Here is a 16,384-nt window from a genome sequence, read left to right as displayed (position 1 = left end):
GTTTTAGGGCTGTGCTAACTCGGCTTCCAGGAGAAGTCGCTAAGGCATTTTTGGAAGTGATCTTCCCGGCTGTCGGTTAGCCAGTGCCCGGGGCAAACTTTCCGGGAAAATAAGAACCTGGGAAACAGCTTTCTGACCGCAGGACTCACGGGTCAGTCAGATTTTGGGTAGGCTCAAGGGACAAAGTTTTATAAACCAGGTGAAAGGGCAAACCCGAGGTTTCGGCGGAGGGTCAGGAGCCCGGGCGCCGCCTGGACGGGAAGAGGGAAACCCCGGGGTCCCCACGGGGCGCGCGGGGAAGCCGGCCGGCGCCCGGGCCCCTCCCGGTCGTTGCCGCCGCAGAGCCCGCACCCTTCAAACGGGCGTGGGCGGTTTCGGAAACGGGCGTGACCACCCGGGGGGGGGGGCGGCGGGGCCGGGGCGTGAGTGGGGGCGGGGCGGGGAGGAGAGGCGCGGTGGGCGGGCGCGGGAGGAAGGGAGAAAAGCCCCGGCGGCGGGGGCGGAAGGCCGAGCGCCGGGTCCGCGCCGCAGCTGCGCGGCCTCGGGCGGGCGGGACGGCCAGGTGCGCCCGCGATGCCGCGGCGCCGGAGCTCGGGGCCGCCGCCGCTGCTGCTGCTGCTCGTGGCGCCGCTCGGCGCCTTCTGCCCCCGCGTCCTGGCGGGACCCGCGCGGGCCGAGGACGCCGTGCGGCTGGACTTCTCCACCGAGCGGCCGGCGCGCCAGGTGAGCCCCGCCTTCCTGTCCTTCACCATCGACGCCAACCTGGCCACGAACCCGCGGTTCCTCGCCTTCCTGGGGTAAGCTCGGCCGCCGCCCGGCCCCCGCGCCCCTCCTCGCCTCTCTTTCGTCTCTTTCGACGCACGGAAATTCCCCGCCGTCTACCACCTGTCTCTGCCCTGTCTCTGTCTCTGCCCTGTCTCTGTCTCGTCTCTGTCTCTGCTCTGTCTCTGTCTCTGTCTCTGCCCTGTCTCTGTCTCTGCTCTGTCTCTGCTCTGTCTCTGTCTCTGTCTCTGCTCTGTCTCTGTCTCTGTCTCTGCCCTGTCTCTGTCTCTGCTCTGTCTCTGCTCTGTCTCTGTCTCTGTCTCTGTCTCTGTCTCTGTCTCTGTCTCTGTCTCTGTCTCTGTCTCTGCTCTGTCTCTGCTCTGTCTCTGTCTCTGTCTCACTGCGCAGCGACGCGCTTGAGGCGCGCCCGGGGCAAGCGCACCCAGAGGGCTGCGAGCGCTCCAATGTGCTGCGGCGTGAACCGGCGGCCGGGCGGGCTTCCGTCCGCTAACTCTGTTAGGAAGGGTTAAAAAAAAATCAGATGGAAAATACCTCAAAGGAGAATAAGCTTACTTACTCCATATATATACTTTAAAATTATACACATATAATATATTATGTATATTTTAAGTAAACTTTTAAAGTTCATAGCTAAATTAAGCACAAATTTCCCATATTACACTTTTTAAAAAAAGCCTATTCAATAAATGAGACGTGGGAAACCATTGCAGTGCCATACAGAGCCTTAATAGAAAGAGATCTCTTCAAGATGAGGCTGCAAAATGTGGCACTGCTTTCTCAGCTGTCGTTTTTTCCTCGTAGGAGAAAGACCAAACCTGGTGCAGGTTCCCTGGCCCCCCGCGTGCGGGCTGATCCCAACTCGGGGAGCTGCAGGGACCGTCGCAGGTCAACTAGGCCACTCATCTAGGTCATGAGAGCCTCCGGAGATGGCCACACCTCAGTCAGCCCCGCCGCTGGGTATCTTGCCACTCATTGCCAAACACCTACACGCTGGCCTTCCTGTGCCCACACTGTCAGCTGCCATTACTAATTTCAGTCATTTATTCTGCAAATAAAAGCAGAATAAATCACCTACTGGTTAAGAGATTGGCAGTCAGACCCACCCTCGCCTGATTCCCAGCTCTGCCAGAGTTGGGTGGCTTCATTTTTACTGGTTGCTTGGCAACTCCAGCCTCAGTTTCTTCACCTGTAAAATGGAATTTCTATAAAACTTTCTTGCAGGATCGTAATGAGGACTTGATGAGATAACCAATAAGTACTTAGCACAGTGTTTGATAGAGTGCTCACAATTTAAGTTAACTGCTTCTTCCTGGAAAATGGCAAGTATTTGATAGCCATTCACCAGTTCTCATATCTTTTGATTATAGTTAACCTCCATCTTTCCCTCTGTGGGAGAATTTCCTGGTGGGGAAGAGTCCCCACTTTTTACCTTTCCCCTTAAGGATAGGAAGGTGATACAGGCAGCAGCTGGTTGGGAGACAGAAAGATTACTCCGGAGAAACTCTAAGGGCTACATATTTGAGGACCCCAGGCCTCACTTGGGGAAGAGGAAGAGAGGGTGTGAGGTACTTAAGTGAAAACCGAGGGATTAAGTAAAGGACGACCTACTGAAATGTGAGAACTCAGGTTCTGTTCTGTTGCTGCAGCCAGCATCTGCCCCACCCCTCCCCAAGGAAGGGCCCTTGGGGATAACTTCCCAGAGAAACAGGTCCAAAAGGAAAAAACCTATAGTGTGACTTTTGGGGTCCAGGGCTGATCACCCTGCAGTTAAACTAACCAATTGGCTAGCACCCTCAGCCCCTATACACACAGAACTTCCAGTGCTCAATTTGGCGAGGATGATACCTTTCCTCTTCTTAAACCCATCTCTTAATATCCCATAGCACTCTTTCTTCCTCCCTGGCCCCCACCTTTTTGTTAAAGGCTAGAGGATAATGAAAACCAAAAAAGCCTTGCATGCAATAGATAAAACTGATTTTGCTTTATAAAACACAGTGTATTCCTGTTCATATGAGCATCTGTCTCTCCAGGGCTGGTTCCTGGCCACTCTGGATTCCTTCCTTAGCAGAGGTTGTCTTCGATGCCCACTCCCCAGAGGCATCTGCAATCACATCCACACTATTCCCAGCTGAGACCTAAAAGACTGCAGCTCAAAGAAGCAGGAGCTCCCTCTCTTTCTCCCCTAAGACCTAAGTTCTGAAATTGGGTCTGCGGGTCCAACTTCCCAGATGGTTAGCACAGTGCCCAGAGTGGCCTGGCCATCTCAGAGGACAAAACATTTAGCTTCCACCTCAAAAGACAGCACTGAGCTTAATATCTGTCCACAGGAGCAGAGGGTGAGATGGGCACTGTTGCATTACAGTTCCTCAAAAGTGAGGATGTCGGGTGAAGATGGCAAGAGCCCAGCAGATGAAAGCTGCAGTAATGAGAAGTTAATGAACATAGCTGACGCTAATTAAACCCCTGTCATATGCCAGGCCCTGTACTAAGCACCTCTTAGGTATTAATTCACTTAGTCCTTGCTACAGAACTCTGAGGTCAGTACTATTATTATCCCCATTATAAAAATGAAGAGATTGAGGCTTAGTGAGATTCAGTAACTTGCCCAGGGCCGCCAGCCAGCTGTTACTGGGAGGAGCAGAGTTTGAACCCAGATGCTAATTGCAGAGATAAGAGCACACAAAAAGGAAGCAAAACAGTTATATTTTTTTAAGGCAACAGGATAGGATATTAAAAAGGGGGGGGCGGTTGTTCAGAAATAAATTGAGAAGATTGATATAGAGGAAAAAAACCACTGACCTGAGAGTAGCAGAAGCAGGGTCTAACTCTAAGGTACTTCCAAAGAGGCCTAAGCAAATTTAATCAGATGACATGGTTCTGTTTCCCATGATGGCAAACGTGTGTGTTTTTCACATGTGCAGTTAGAGAACACAGAGTACACAGAATGTAAATGCCAATGGTAGAACAATCTAGAATTGGAAAGGACCATCTTTTCAATTTGCCTTTTTCCCAGAGGCATCTAATCAACAACCCAATCAAAAGCTTCCTAAGCCTTACTCTGCAGGGCCCCTTAGTGATGGGAGGGTTGAGACCAGCACTGCTCAGGAAAAATAGAATGTGAGCCTCACATGTAAGCTATATATATAGTTTTAAATTTTCTAGCCACCATGCTAGGGAAAAAAAGGTAAAAAGAAACAGGTGAAATTAATTTTAATATATTTATTTAACTTGAAATATTGTTTCAACATGTAATCAGTATAAAAATATTAATGAGATATTTCACATTCTTTTTGAACCAAGTCTTCAAAATCCGGTGTATATTTTATACCCACAGCACATCTCAGATTCAGACGAGCTGCTTCTCAAGTGCTCACGGCCACATGTGGCCAGTGGGTACCATGTCAGATGGTGCAGTCCCGTGTCAGTCAAGCAAGGCTCACTCACACAGGATAAAAAGATAGAGTGTTGAGCCAGTGATAGAGACCCTAGTATGACAGAGCAGTACTGTGGTGCTGAAATAACGCCGCTGTGCTTGCTCTCCATAGAGTTTGCTAATCTTTCTTCAGCAAAGTTCATCCCTTTTTGCCAACTTGATTAATATTTATTTGTAATAACTTTTGATAATCAGATTTCTGTATCTCCACTGACAAAGTTGCTTCTAATATTTGGAAAAGCACTTATTATCAATGTCAAGTGCAAGGTTCGATAACCGATGTTACAAAGAGCCATCGGCCCTCTATGTGCCTGTTGCTCACAGAAGTAACCAAAGAGAAACAGAACTGTGAGCAATCAAAGCCATGCGTAGACTCAGATGTTCTGACCTCTGAGGAGTGCTCCTCTGAACTGAGTGCTCCCTTGTGTTCCCTGGAGCCCTCTGCATGGCAACCCTGTTCTGTGCGCCTCACAGAATATTCCTGCCACCTCCTTGCCCTAGCAGAACTCTGAAGACCCAAGTAGAGAAGTAGATGTGATTCCTTCTCTGAAGTAGCTCTTTGGAGTAGAAGCTGAGCAGTCTCCATACCATAGCCCTTCTCCCCTTCCCCAGTGCAGCTTCCAGACAGCTGCCCACCAGTTTGGACTCCAGGTGGCTGTGGTGCAAATCCCTACTGACGGTACCTTGGGCAAATTCCTTAGCCTCCTTTTGTTCAGGTTCCCTGTTGGTAAAATGTGGATAATAGTGACACCACCTCACTGGGTTGTTTTGGGATTAAATGAAATAATCTATGCCAGATGCCCACAACACTCAGTTTAGACTAACTGGTTGCATGCTTGATGAGTGTCATGACTCCAGTGTGAGGTTCACTGTCCCCATGTCTGGCTCTCACCCTCTGCTCACTTTTTATTGATTGAAGACAGGCACTGATCTCACAGTTTTCCCTCCACTGTCACGCCCCACCATCATCCTACATGACTTCAAGTCCACTTAAGTAAACCACCTATTTCTTCACACCCACATTTTAAAATTTTCTTCACTCAGTGTGGCACTGCAACCAGCTTACAGCACCTCATGAAGTGTGTGCGTCTCTTTCTACCTCCACCAGTGACATCAACAGTGACAGCTTGAAATAAGCCCTGGTGAGGAAGTTTCATCATGGAGTTTGGCAAACCTAAACAATAGGGCACTTTTGACCTGGCCAGGTGGCTCGGTTGGAGTGTCATCCCATGCACCAAAAGGTTGTGGGTTCAATCCCCGTGGTCGGGGCAAGTATGGGAGGCAACCGATTGGTGTTTCTCTTTCATATCGCTCTCTCTCTGTTTCCCCCTTCCTCTCTCTCTCTCTCAAATCAATAAAAAACATATCCTTGGGTGAGGATTTAAAAAAAAGAATAGGGCACTTTTTTCTAGGGAGCCAGCTTACTAGCACACACTGCTTCACGGGCCTTGCCTTGACTCATCACCGTAAGGTAATATAAAGATACCCGCGGACCTTTCCCCTAACAAACTGCTCCAGAAATGGGATATCTGCAGCGGCTGTTATGTGTCCTTTTGTTATGTCCATGTCACTGAGGCAGTGGCAGATTTCCCCCCCATTTCTTTTTCCTGTATATGATGGAAATACCTTTGACCAGTTTTATTTTTATGACACGTTTTTCAGCTGTTTCCAACCTGGTTTTTGTCAAAGGGCATCAATATCATATCCCCAAAACAAGAAAATGTTCCATTGCAAAGGAAACAGACAAAAAGTCCTGAATACCGATACTCTGGAACATGTGACTTCCTTTACTTGGCAGGAACCATAGCACTGGGTTTTAATTTTGTTCAGAAAGCAGTCTTTGTCTGGCCCCACTTGCCCTTTCAGCAAGCTGCACTCAATTGTTCATTCACTTAACAAATACTTATTAAGCACCAGCTATGTGCCAGGGACTAATCTAGATGCTTCTCTAGGCACAGTGAAGATTCTGATGAGCCACACAGATAACATACCTGCTTTCATGGGGTTTACATCAGGGTTGGGGACTGGGTTAGGTAGTAAACTGAGGAAACAAATAAGGAAGCTAATTTCAGAGAGTGGTGAATGCTATGAAGGTAATAAAGGCGGGGTGACGTGATGGAGAGTGACCCAGGGTGGTAGAGTCACTACCACTGGGAACCAGGCTCTGGTACTCGTGCATCTGACCCCGGCCATGCACAGATGCACATCTAGTGATGCCACAGCGCCTTCTACCTGGTGCTAGCTTTCCCTCCACTTCCCAGGAAGCCCCACCATCTCCCCAGCCTCTCCCCAGTTTACAAATACCAGCTACACAGATTTAAATGAGCTTCCTCTGTCATCAAACACAATCAAAATGTCAAGGACTAGAATCAGTGCCTGGCTGAAGGCAGTGGAACAGGGTCAGCCTGGAGTGACTGAGGAAGCGCTTTGTATCAGTCTTAGGGCCATGTCTCCGCACCTGTGGGCTGGGGTTACTAGTCACTGACTCTTAGACTGAGGACGCTCCATCCTGTACCTCACCTGTGTGTCCTCTGAACTCCGGACACACATGGCCAAGGGCCTGGCGGAAACATGTTTCAGCCCTCTGAAAGGTTCGCGTTCCATTGGCATCTCAAATTCTACAAAACTGAGCCACCCTCCCCCTTCATCCCCAACTCCAGCCTGTCACCTATTCTTCATCTCAGCAAGTGGTATTACCTTCTTCCAAGGCTTCCCAAGGGGTAATCCTTGACTCTTCTCCAACTTCCAATTAAGCACCAAACCTTGTATTTCTACCTCCATGTGTATTTGAACTTAACACCTCTCCCCATCCCCCCTGCTGTTACCTTACCTCAGCCCATTACTTTCTGTCTTCGTTAACATGACTACAGTCTTGGTCCTTCTATTCAGTTATTCACACCGCAGCCTGAGACTCTTTTCTAAGATGAAAGTCTGGTGAGGTCCCTTCACTGCTTTAAATCCTTCCATGGCTCCCCATTGCTCTCATATAAAGTCACAACTGTTAGACATGGTGGCTTCCAGGCCTTCCATGCTACGGTGCTGCTTCCTCGCCAGTCAGCCTCTCCCAGCGACTCCCTGCCCCCAATCTCTAGGCTCTGGCCACAGCTGCCAGCTCTTCAGTGGTGCCATGTGTTCTTCTGCCTCTGGTTTTTGGACAGACTTTCCCCTACACCTGAAACACTTCCCTCAATCCCACTTCACTCCCTTTGATCTGAATAAGATTTATTCCTTTCCAGTGTCTAACAGTGAAGCCACTTCCCCCGGAAAACCTCTAACCACCCCTGCCTTACCCCCAGCCCAAAGTCTGGTTTGAGAGCCTCTTTGTATGTTCTCATAGCACTATTTTGGAACTGCCTGTTTTCTTGTTCATCTTTATCACTAGGCTATAAATTACACAAGAACAGCAGCAATTTCTGTCTGGTTTGCCATTGTACCCCCAACAATAGCACGATGCCTGGCATGGAGTGGGCCTGCAATGAAGATTTATTGACTAAATCAATGGATGGCTATAGCCCCTTTAAGTAAACCTTGGTTTCTTTATTCTTGAAAAACATTAAGACACACACACATACACACACACGCAAAACCACCCTGCATAAACTAAAATATCATGTGCTTATTGTGGAAAACTGGTAAAATACAGAAAAGCAATAGAAAAGAATCAATCATCCATCTCATCGCATAATAATACTCGTATCTCCTTCTATATATGGTATTTTCATTGTCGAAGTCACACTGTGTCTACAGTTGGTTTGTCATATTGAGGTAAAATATACCAAGCCTAAAATTTACCGTTTTAAAGTGTGTCGTTCAGTGGCACTAAGTACTTTCACATTGTTGGGCAGTCGTCACCACCACCCGTCCCAGAACTTCCATCTTCCCAAACAGGACTCAGTCATGCCCTAGTTCCCCTCCCTACAGTAAGTGGCCTGGCCTCCTTCTGCATCCTTCCCTAGTCCAGGTGAGCATTTCCACCTTTCCAGTGGTCTCGGGGATCCCGTGGCAGATGCCGTCCTTCCCAAAGTTCTGGTGCTGTCGGGTTTCTGTCATCGTGAATTCAGGTTAATGACATTTCTGAAGTCTCACTATGTACTGCATTTCCTTGTGCCAGGACCCACACACACACACACACACACACACACACACACACCAAATATATATATATATTTCTTACCAGAGGATACTTTTTTCCATTACTTTTCAGAGAGAGTGGAAGGGAGAGAGGGGGAGAGAGAGAGAAACATCAATGTTAGAGACACATCAGTTGGTTACCTCCCGCACGACTAGGGCCAGGGATTGAGCCTGCAACCAAGGTACATGCCCTTGTCCAGAATCACACTCGAGACCCTTCCAACCACAGGCCGACGCTCTAACCACTAAGCCAAACCAGCTGGGACCACGAAAAAGATTTTAAGTACTATTAAGATCCAGAGAAAATGAACTTTTAGGTCAAAGAAAATGTTTTAATATATAATATTAGCATATTTGTCTTTAAGTAAATAAATAGCATCATGAAATATAATTTAAAATGTTTTTTTATGGAGGAAGAGGCTTACGAAGGAAAAGCTGCCTAGATAATACAGTAAAAAACTTGCAAGTTACAAACAAACAAACAAAAAATGGTGAGGAGGAATCGCTGAAGTTTTTTAATGCAGGAGACTTATCCTTTGGTCAATTTCCACCTCTTAATTTCTCTTCCCTGAGCACAAGTAAAGAAATCTTTCAAAAATTTTACATACACTACGTATAGTTAAGCAGGAGCACATCTTAACATTTTTTATTTTAGGTTAGGTCTTTAATTCCTAGGATGTAAGAAGTATTGGCAATTAGATAGTTTCCTGGAGTGATTTTTTGACTTGAAATAAATCCAGATGTAAACTATAATCAGGCCAGTCCGAGAACAACACAGCTTTGATTTTATGTGTTTGAAGAGTATTCGAGGAAGCATTGTGGCCAGGAACACATGTGTGAGATTTCAGAAATGTAGGGCAGGGGCCCTGTCACCTGGGCCTTTTGTTTTCTTAGTTTTGTTCACTTAAATATTCATCACATCTTCATCTTTCTGAGGGAAAGGATTATGAATCATTCTAATTCCATTCTATAGCACTGGTACCATCCTGAACATGTACTAGGCACCTATCAGGAGCATTTTTGGCTTGATAAGATATGCATTTAGAATTGCTCAAATTAGGGGTCTCAATGACAGGAACTAGAATCTTATATAATTCTAAGTAATGTGACTTAAATTTAAAAGGATGATTTTCCTTGGGAAAGGGATGGTTAGAGAGAGGAGGAGGAATCCTGTCATTTATGAACTTCTGTGAGAACATAAATTTTTGAAGACAGTATATTTTTTAAAGGAACACAAAGTTGTCTTTTCTGTACTTCCATCTCTCACTTATTTGCCTCCAACAATCCTAAAAAGTTATGAATTTTTTGAAAGTACTGAACACTTTCCTGCTTGTCAAATTAAAATATAAGCTTTGGCCAGAGTTAGAGCTCCAAGCTCCCTCCAAGTGCCTAGAAGAGTAGCGTTGCCATTAGAAAGATTCCGATTGAGGTGATTCTCCCCATATAGTGACATGACTGCTCCCTCCAAAGCCTGTCCAGCTAGTTATGAAGAAATAGATCCACCGAGGCAGAGGGAGTAAACATGTTTGATCGATTGTCCTAGAAAAAATAATTTTAATCTCTGGCTTGTCTTCCTAACAACAGTTCTCCAAAGCTTCGTACTTTGGCCAGAGGTTTGTCTCCTGCATACCTGAGATTTGGTGGCACCAAGACGGACTTTCTCATTTTTGATCCCAAGAAGGAGCCAAGTTTTGAAGAGAGAAGCTACTGGCAATCTCAATTCAACCAGGGTGAGACTTTTTAAAGATTAGCCATAGTTTTCATTAACTTGCGTCAGTCATGGGCATTCATTAAGAGATTAAGGGCTCCCAACTGACCTGTGGAGGCATCTACACAAAAGAAGGAAGCAGTGGGCAGGTTTTCTCTTCCTGATGTTTTCATGAAACGTGAGACCTCCCAAAAAAGGTGTGCTGGGCATAACTGAGAGTTAATTGTGCGTAAATAGAACAATGACAGTAGCTGAAGGACAGAGCTGCTTGGAGGGAGCATGTAGGTAGAAATGCCTCAAAATGACGAGAGTATTTCCAGCTGTAGACACAGCGATGGATTGAAACCATTTTATGCTGGAAATACAGGTTGTCCAAAAGAATGTGGACACACTTTGAATGATTATAAAATCAGTGTTTATTAACGTACAGTTCATTTGCAAAATTTAAAAGAATCTACAGAAATGAATAATTTGGTCTGTGCCTGTTTTCAAACTGATGACCATTCTTGTCCAGGCGCTGCTGATAATGCAAAGCAATGGAATCTCAAACATTAAGAATTATTTCGTTCGCGCCTGGCCGGGCGTGGCTCAGTGGTTGAGCGTCGACCTAGGATCCAGGCGATCGGGGTTCGATTCCTGGTCAGGGCACATGCCCCAGTTGCGGGCTTGATCAATGACTCTGTCATCATTGATGTTTCTATCTCTCTCTCCCTCTCCTTTCCTCTCTCTGAAATCAATAAAGATATATTAAAAAAAAAAAAAGAATTATTTCGTTCGGTATTTGTGCACCTTCAACTTGTTGACTGTTGCCAGTTTTATACCATAAACTTTATCTTTTATGTATCCCCATAAAAAAATGTCTAGTGACACTTTAGGGTAAATTTTCTTTGTTCAAAGCTTAGTCTGGCTTCACGCATTATTTCAAATCAGTTAAAGCTGAAAAGGAGTGAAAATTGAGTTAGTAGCTGTAAAAGTGTGTATACATTTTGGGGGGACACCTGTAGAATGTGGTGAAAGGTATAGGAAGAGGGCATGAGATACACTCTGCTTCTAGAACAGATTTTAAGACTTGGCTTGTTGGGTGGTGGTTCTCAAACTTTGTTGAGTATACACCTGGAGTGACTTTGAATATTTGGATACCTGGGCTCTACTTCACTTCCAAGTTTAGCAAACTCCTCAGATAGTTCTGATATGGGGAGTCTGTGGGCTTCACCCAAGAAACCTGCCTTAGGCAGCCATGAGGATTTGCCCCGTGTCTTTCATAAATGCTGTACAGACATCACGTGTAAGTTAGATCTTATCTTAACAATTATTTTAAAAATATACACTATTGAATAATAATGTATGTATAATGTATATATTAATGAATAACATTTTATTTTTCATATATTACCTACTTTCCTTCTGTTTATTTTCTTCAGTTAGGAAGTATTTAGAAGTTGACCAGTAATTGGGCCCAAATTGATAGAACAGTAATTAGAAAAAATGCAAAAAGCAGGAGGGTTTGGGGAATAATGTGTTGGAATAGTTCATGTTTAGATTTGGCCCTTTCCCAGCAGTCAAATGCATTCAGAAGGTCTCATAAGTTCAGACCAGAAACTGCCCTTTGCTGGTCAATTTTCTTCTTCCTGTTTATGGGGGGGGGGGGTCACTGGAATTATCCAAGTGTTTCTGAAACATCCTTTGTGAGCACAGGGATGGATAAGCACTGGCTGCCAGAAAGCCAGAATGTGCAGCTTCCCAGAAAGGAAGTCGTTGGGGGTCAGCCAGCCCTGGCAGCGAGTGCCTGGGGGCCTGGTGTCTTGTGATGAAGAAGCACAGTCCACCTGAGAGGGTAGTGGGGGGTTTTCCAAGTGCACGTGTTGTGGTCTCAGAAGCTTTGAAGCTACCACATTTGAAGGAAAAAGTCAACGTTTCCTGTCTTCCCTTTATGGCAAGAGGAAATCGCACAAATCAGATATCGTCCCCATAAAACAAATTTCTATGTATTTTGAAGGTGAACCTTAAGAAAACTGAACTGTGTTTTCTTCAGAGGAGGTCTTTGATAATTTCTAGTTTCTGAGAGCTTTCTGAATTGTAAAATAACTTGAAGTTATGTCCAGCGTACCTGTGTCCAGTGTGTGGCCAATGTTTCATAGGAAACCTGCCCTTTGTTTGTTTGTGGTGACTGGTTAGCCAGCAAATTTGGTTTGTTGTCACAGAATATATTTTCTCTGATCACATACCTAATAACCAGAAGCGTAATTATCCTACTTCAGTCACATAAGTGTCTAACTAAATGAGTGTACGGGATTTACATATCACTGCAAAAATAGATCTCTAAATTATCTTCCATCTGCAGATATTTGCAAATCTGGATCCATCCCTTCTGACGTTGAGAAGAGGTTACAGTTGGAGTGGCCGTTCCAGGAGCAGTTGCTGCTCAGAGAACAGTATTATAAAAAGTTCAAGAACAGCACCTACTCAAGTAAGAAATGAATGGCACCCTGCCAGTGTCCTAGCCCCTAAAACATTTGGATAGCTTGAACTCAGGCGTGGATCTAATAAGCCCTACAGCAGTTGTGTGAAGCTGCATCATACTCACATGTTATCTAGAGTTAGTGGGAAATCTTGAACCCAGAACTTTTTCTGGGTTGTTTTTTTCCTTCACCTGACTTTGCCTACTAGCAACAGAGTAAAATGTAGAAATCATTCATTCATAAGCTAATAATAACCTTAACTTCTCTGAAGAACTAGAAAGTCAAGGAAGACATGGATACATTCGTTGTGTAAAAGTAAAATAGAAAAGTATAAAGTGTGGAAACACACCTTGTCATCCATTCTCTCTCCCTCCCAGAAGCAACCCCTCCTACGAGTTGGTGTGTGATTGGGCAGGGGATGCTGAGGTCACCCAGACGGCCTTGGCCTTCAGGCAGCTTCCTCTTTTCCTTTCCTCTGTGGCTTTGCGAACACAGGAGTAGCTCAACTAACCAGGAATTTATTTCCATTCACTGACACCACTTTACAGCCTTCAAAATGGAATGATGCCACATGGGGCTTTGAAGCAGCTGAAACAGGCAAGCCTTATTTAGCTACGAAATATATTTTTATCTGAAAGTTGCTGTTTTCTACCCTCCTAGGGGATAGTGTTGCCTCAGATCTCAGTTAAGGACATAACCTGCTCAGAGAGTCTGCAACTGTCATTTTTTGACTTTTGAAAAAGAAATTATCTTGAAGTTAATTTGGGTTAGTGGGCATTTCTAAAAGTACATTACTGAAAGTAAATTATCTTTGATAGACTGTGCACTGTCTAAATTATCTTTAATTTAGACTGTACACTATCTGGATTTCAGTGTATCGCATGGACTTTAAATTTTTATGGTTTTTTTAAATTTATAAGATACAGAAAAAAACCACAACACATAAGAAATCAGAAAATATGTTATATGCTAATAGATAATGTAGTTCCCTAAATTATTTTTTGCATCTTAAAGTGGGGGGGGGACAACTACTCTGACGCTTTAATAACATGATCTGTGGTTGAATGGGATTTGGCATAAGGCAGGGCCACCTCAGATCCCATTAAAGGAAGGACAGAAGTACAGAGAGACCCACAGCAGTAAGGTCTCATTTGCAATAACTCTTTATGATATCGGCCTGTTAAGAGAAGACCCTGCAGCATTAAGTAATCTGCGGAGTCCCACCTTTTTTTTTTTTTTATCATGTTTAACACTATACCAGTTTATCTTTAATTTTCCTAAAATAACAATAAAAAAGGTTTGCTCTCACATGATCTTTCTGGAACCAAAATGGTAGGTTTCCAACATCTTTTCCTGCCTGTGGGACTGGGACCTTCGTAGTTCCTACACCAGGGGAAAGTTCCTGTGCTAACTACTTAGTAACTGAGTCAGTATAACTGCAGGCACCCTCTTAGCAAGGTGAAAATATGTAACAAATACAGATCGTTTATTTTTATTTGGAAACATTCGACTTCTGGTTTGAAATTTTCTATTTTAGTCTGCACGTCTTGCAAACATCTACTGTGTTTATTATGGGCACCAATTCATTATCGTGATAAGTGTCTCAGAAACCAACAGGGGTTCCCACATGTAGTTCTGCATCCGTGGCTGAGGTGGGTAACTCCTGAGTAACTTGGGGTGGCTCGCACCATGGAAGAAATAGCAAAAGTCTATTGTAGCAAAGACACTTTGCTTAGTTAGTGGTTTATACCCTTAAAACAGGTGTCCTAGAAGATACAGGTAAGTTTTCTCATTCCAGGACCCATTGGATGGTGTGTTTCACTTAAGTAGAAGATGACAAAAACATTTGTCATGCAAATATAAAGCCACACTGTAAACCTGTTCGGGCAGGAAAGGAAGCAATGTTACAGGTATATTCTGGGTGTGACGGCAGAAAGGAGGGCTCTCTTATTAAAATAATCACAGTTAGTCAGTTAATTGCTCTTCTCCACCTCTCTTCCTCATTACCATACTTCTCCACCCCCACCACCCACTCCCTCGCTGGATGCTGGACGCACTAATGTAAATGTACATGGTGTGATGCCAGGGAAAGAGTCATTGCCGATTTTTCATGTCATTTAGATTACCTTTGTCCCAGGGATCTTTCCATCCTCTCAGACAGGAAAAAATAAAATATTGGATAATGACTGAGAGTTGGATAATCAGCTATGAGCTTTCTTTTTTTTTTTAATACTCATCCAAGGGCATGCTTGGAGGGGAGGGGAGGGGAGGGGAGGGGAGGGGAGGGGAGGGGAGGGGAGGGGAGGGGAGGGGAGGGGAGGGGAGGGGAGGGGAGGGGAGGGGAGGGGACCGAAGAGAGAGAGGGAGGGAGAGAGATGCCTTCCATACGTGCCCCAACTAGGGATGGGACCAGCAGCCTTTCCGTGCACAGCACGATGCTCAACCAACTGAGCCACTCTTCCCGGCAGCTGTGAGTTTTCTTATTCTTACTTTGAAGAGGGAGTAGCCTTTTTTTTTTTTGAAGAGTGGATTTAAATTCAGTAATATATAACCCTTATGCTAGGAGATGTTACTGTTATGTTATAGGGGACATATAATAGAATTTCAAGCTACATACATTCCAAGTGCATTTGGAAAAATGAAGAAATAGAGGAAGAGTAAAGTATGAGTTGAATAAATAAAATGCAAGCATTTCAGGTTTTTTGAAAATGCCATAATCTTTGTAAAGGAGCTAGGCAATAACAGTGTCTGTAGGAGATCTTTATGCCTTACAAAGGGTTTTCACATGTTTTGTTTCAGCCTTGGTTTTGTGAGATAGGTGGATGAAGGTATGAGTTCTAGGCTTGCAGATCCGTATCTGAGGCTCATGCAGGGTTGAGGGATCCCCCCGCCCCACCCCAGTCGTTCAGTCTGTAGGTGGGAGAGTGGAATCTGGAGCTCAGGACTTGTGATTCCTGATCAGGACACTTTCTGCAATATGAGGCTAAAATATAGCTGTGACTAAGGCAGTCCCAGGACTTTTATAACAGGCTCTAGTAATGGCACTGCCACCAAAAAGCTATGTGATATTGAGCAAAGCACTTCATTTCTTCGGGTGTCAGTTTCCTCATAGAAAAACAAGGGTGGAGGTTTGGGGAGGACTCAATAATCCCAAAGGCCTGTGCTGTCCTAAACTGCGGCTCTAAGATCCAGTGGGACACTGGGCCGCAGGACTCGGAGAGCTTTGCACACCTCAGTGTCTGTAACTCTTTAATGATAGACAGCCGTTTTGTGGACGTGGGTGACACAGCAAACTCAAAAACACCTAAAACAGCTTGCTTAGGGTCACTTCTGCCTCTCAGCCTTTATCAGCAATATTGAGTCTAGGGTTTCACGGCAGTGGTGATCCAAGGAATTTGGGCTGAAGACTTAGAAAAAACAAACAAAAACAAAGTGACTTTTGAGAAGAAAAGGTATAAATTTGCCAGATAGATAAAGATTTAGTTTTTAAACTAGGAGAGTTCAAGAGTAAGTTTCTATTTAACAAATTACTCTAAACATACATAAAAATCTCAAGAATATATTTATCATATAACTGATTTAAAGATAACACTAAAAATTACATTATTGCCACTCTCAAAAAGTGATTATAAACTAGCTAATAGTTAAAAAGCTGAGTTCAAAAGTTCTCAGATGTTTATGGCACTTTGGTGACTCAGTAATTTTTTTCACAGCTCCCTAGCACAAAAGAAGTACCTGAATTTGTTAATAAACTATTAGGTTCAAACACCCTAATTAGTAGTAATTCTCATCATGTCCAACAGATGCTAATGTGTTTCCCTTGCAAACTTGAAAGAGTCTGCAGCCTGGCCAGAGTGGCTCGGTTGGTTG

At 44.5% G+C, this 16,384-nt stretch overlaps 1 protein-coding gene across 1 annotated transcript in view; it reads left to right on the top strand.

The window, feature by feature from the left end:
* Window positions 1-515: 515 nt before the first annotated feature.
* Window positions 516-16,384, top strand: part of HPSE (heparanase) — a 34,361-nt gene continuing 18,492 nt past the window's right edge. Inside the window, exons 1-3 of the mRNA XM_081149380.1 lie at window positions 516-797; window positions 9,932-10,077; window positions 12,397-12,522. Coding sequence (XP_081005506.1) covers window positions 574-797; window positions 9,932-10,077; window positions 12,397-12,522 — 496 coding nt within the window. The 5' untranslated portion in view covers window positions 516-573. The remainder of the gene's footprint in view (window positions 798-9,931; window positions 10,078-12,396; window positions 12,523-16,384) is intronic.

The sequence above is a fragment of the Miniopterus schreibersii genome, assembly GCF_964146895.1.
Source record: "Miniopterus schreibersii genome assembly, chromosome: 1".
NCBI classification, from domain to species: domain Eukaryota; kingdom Metazoa; phylum Chordata; class Mammalia; order Chiroptera; family Miniopteridae; genus Miniopterus; species Miniopterus schreibersii.
The sequence above is the reverse complement of the archived record's forward strand: the minus strand, read 5'-3'. Positions and strand labels throughout refer to the sequence as shown.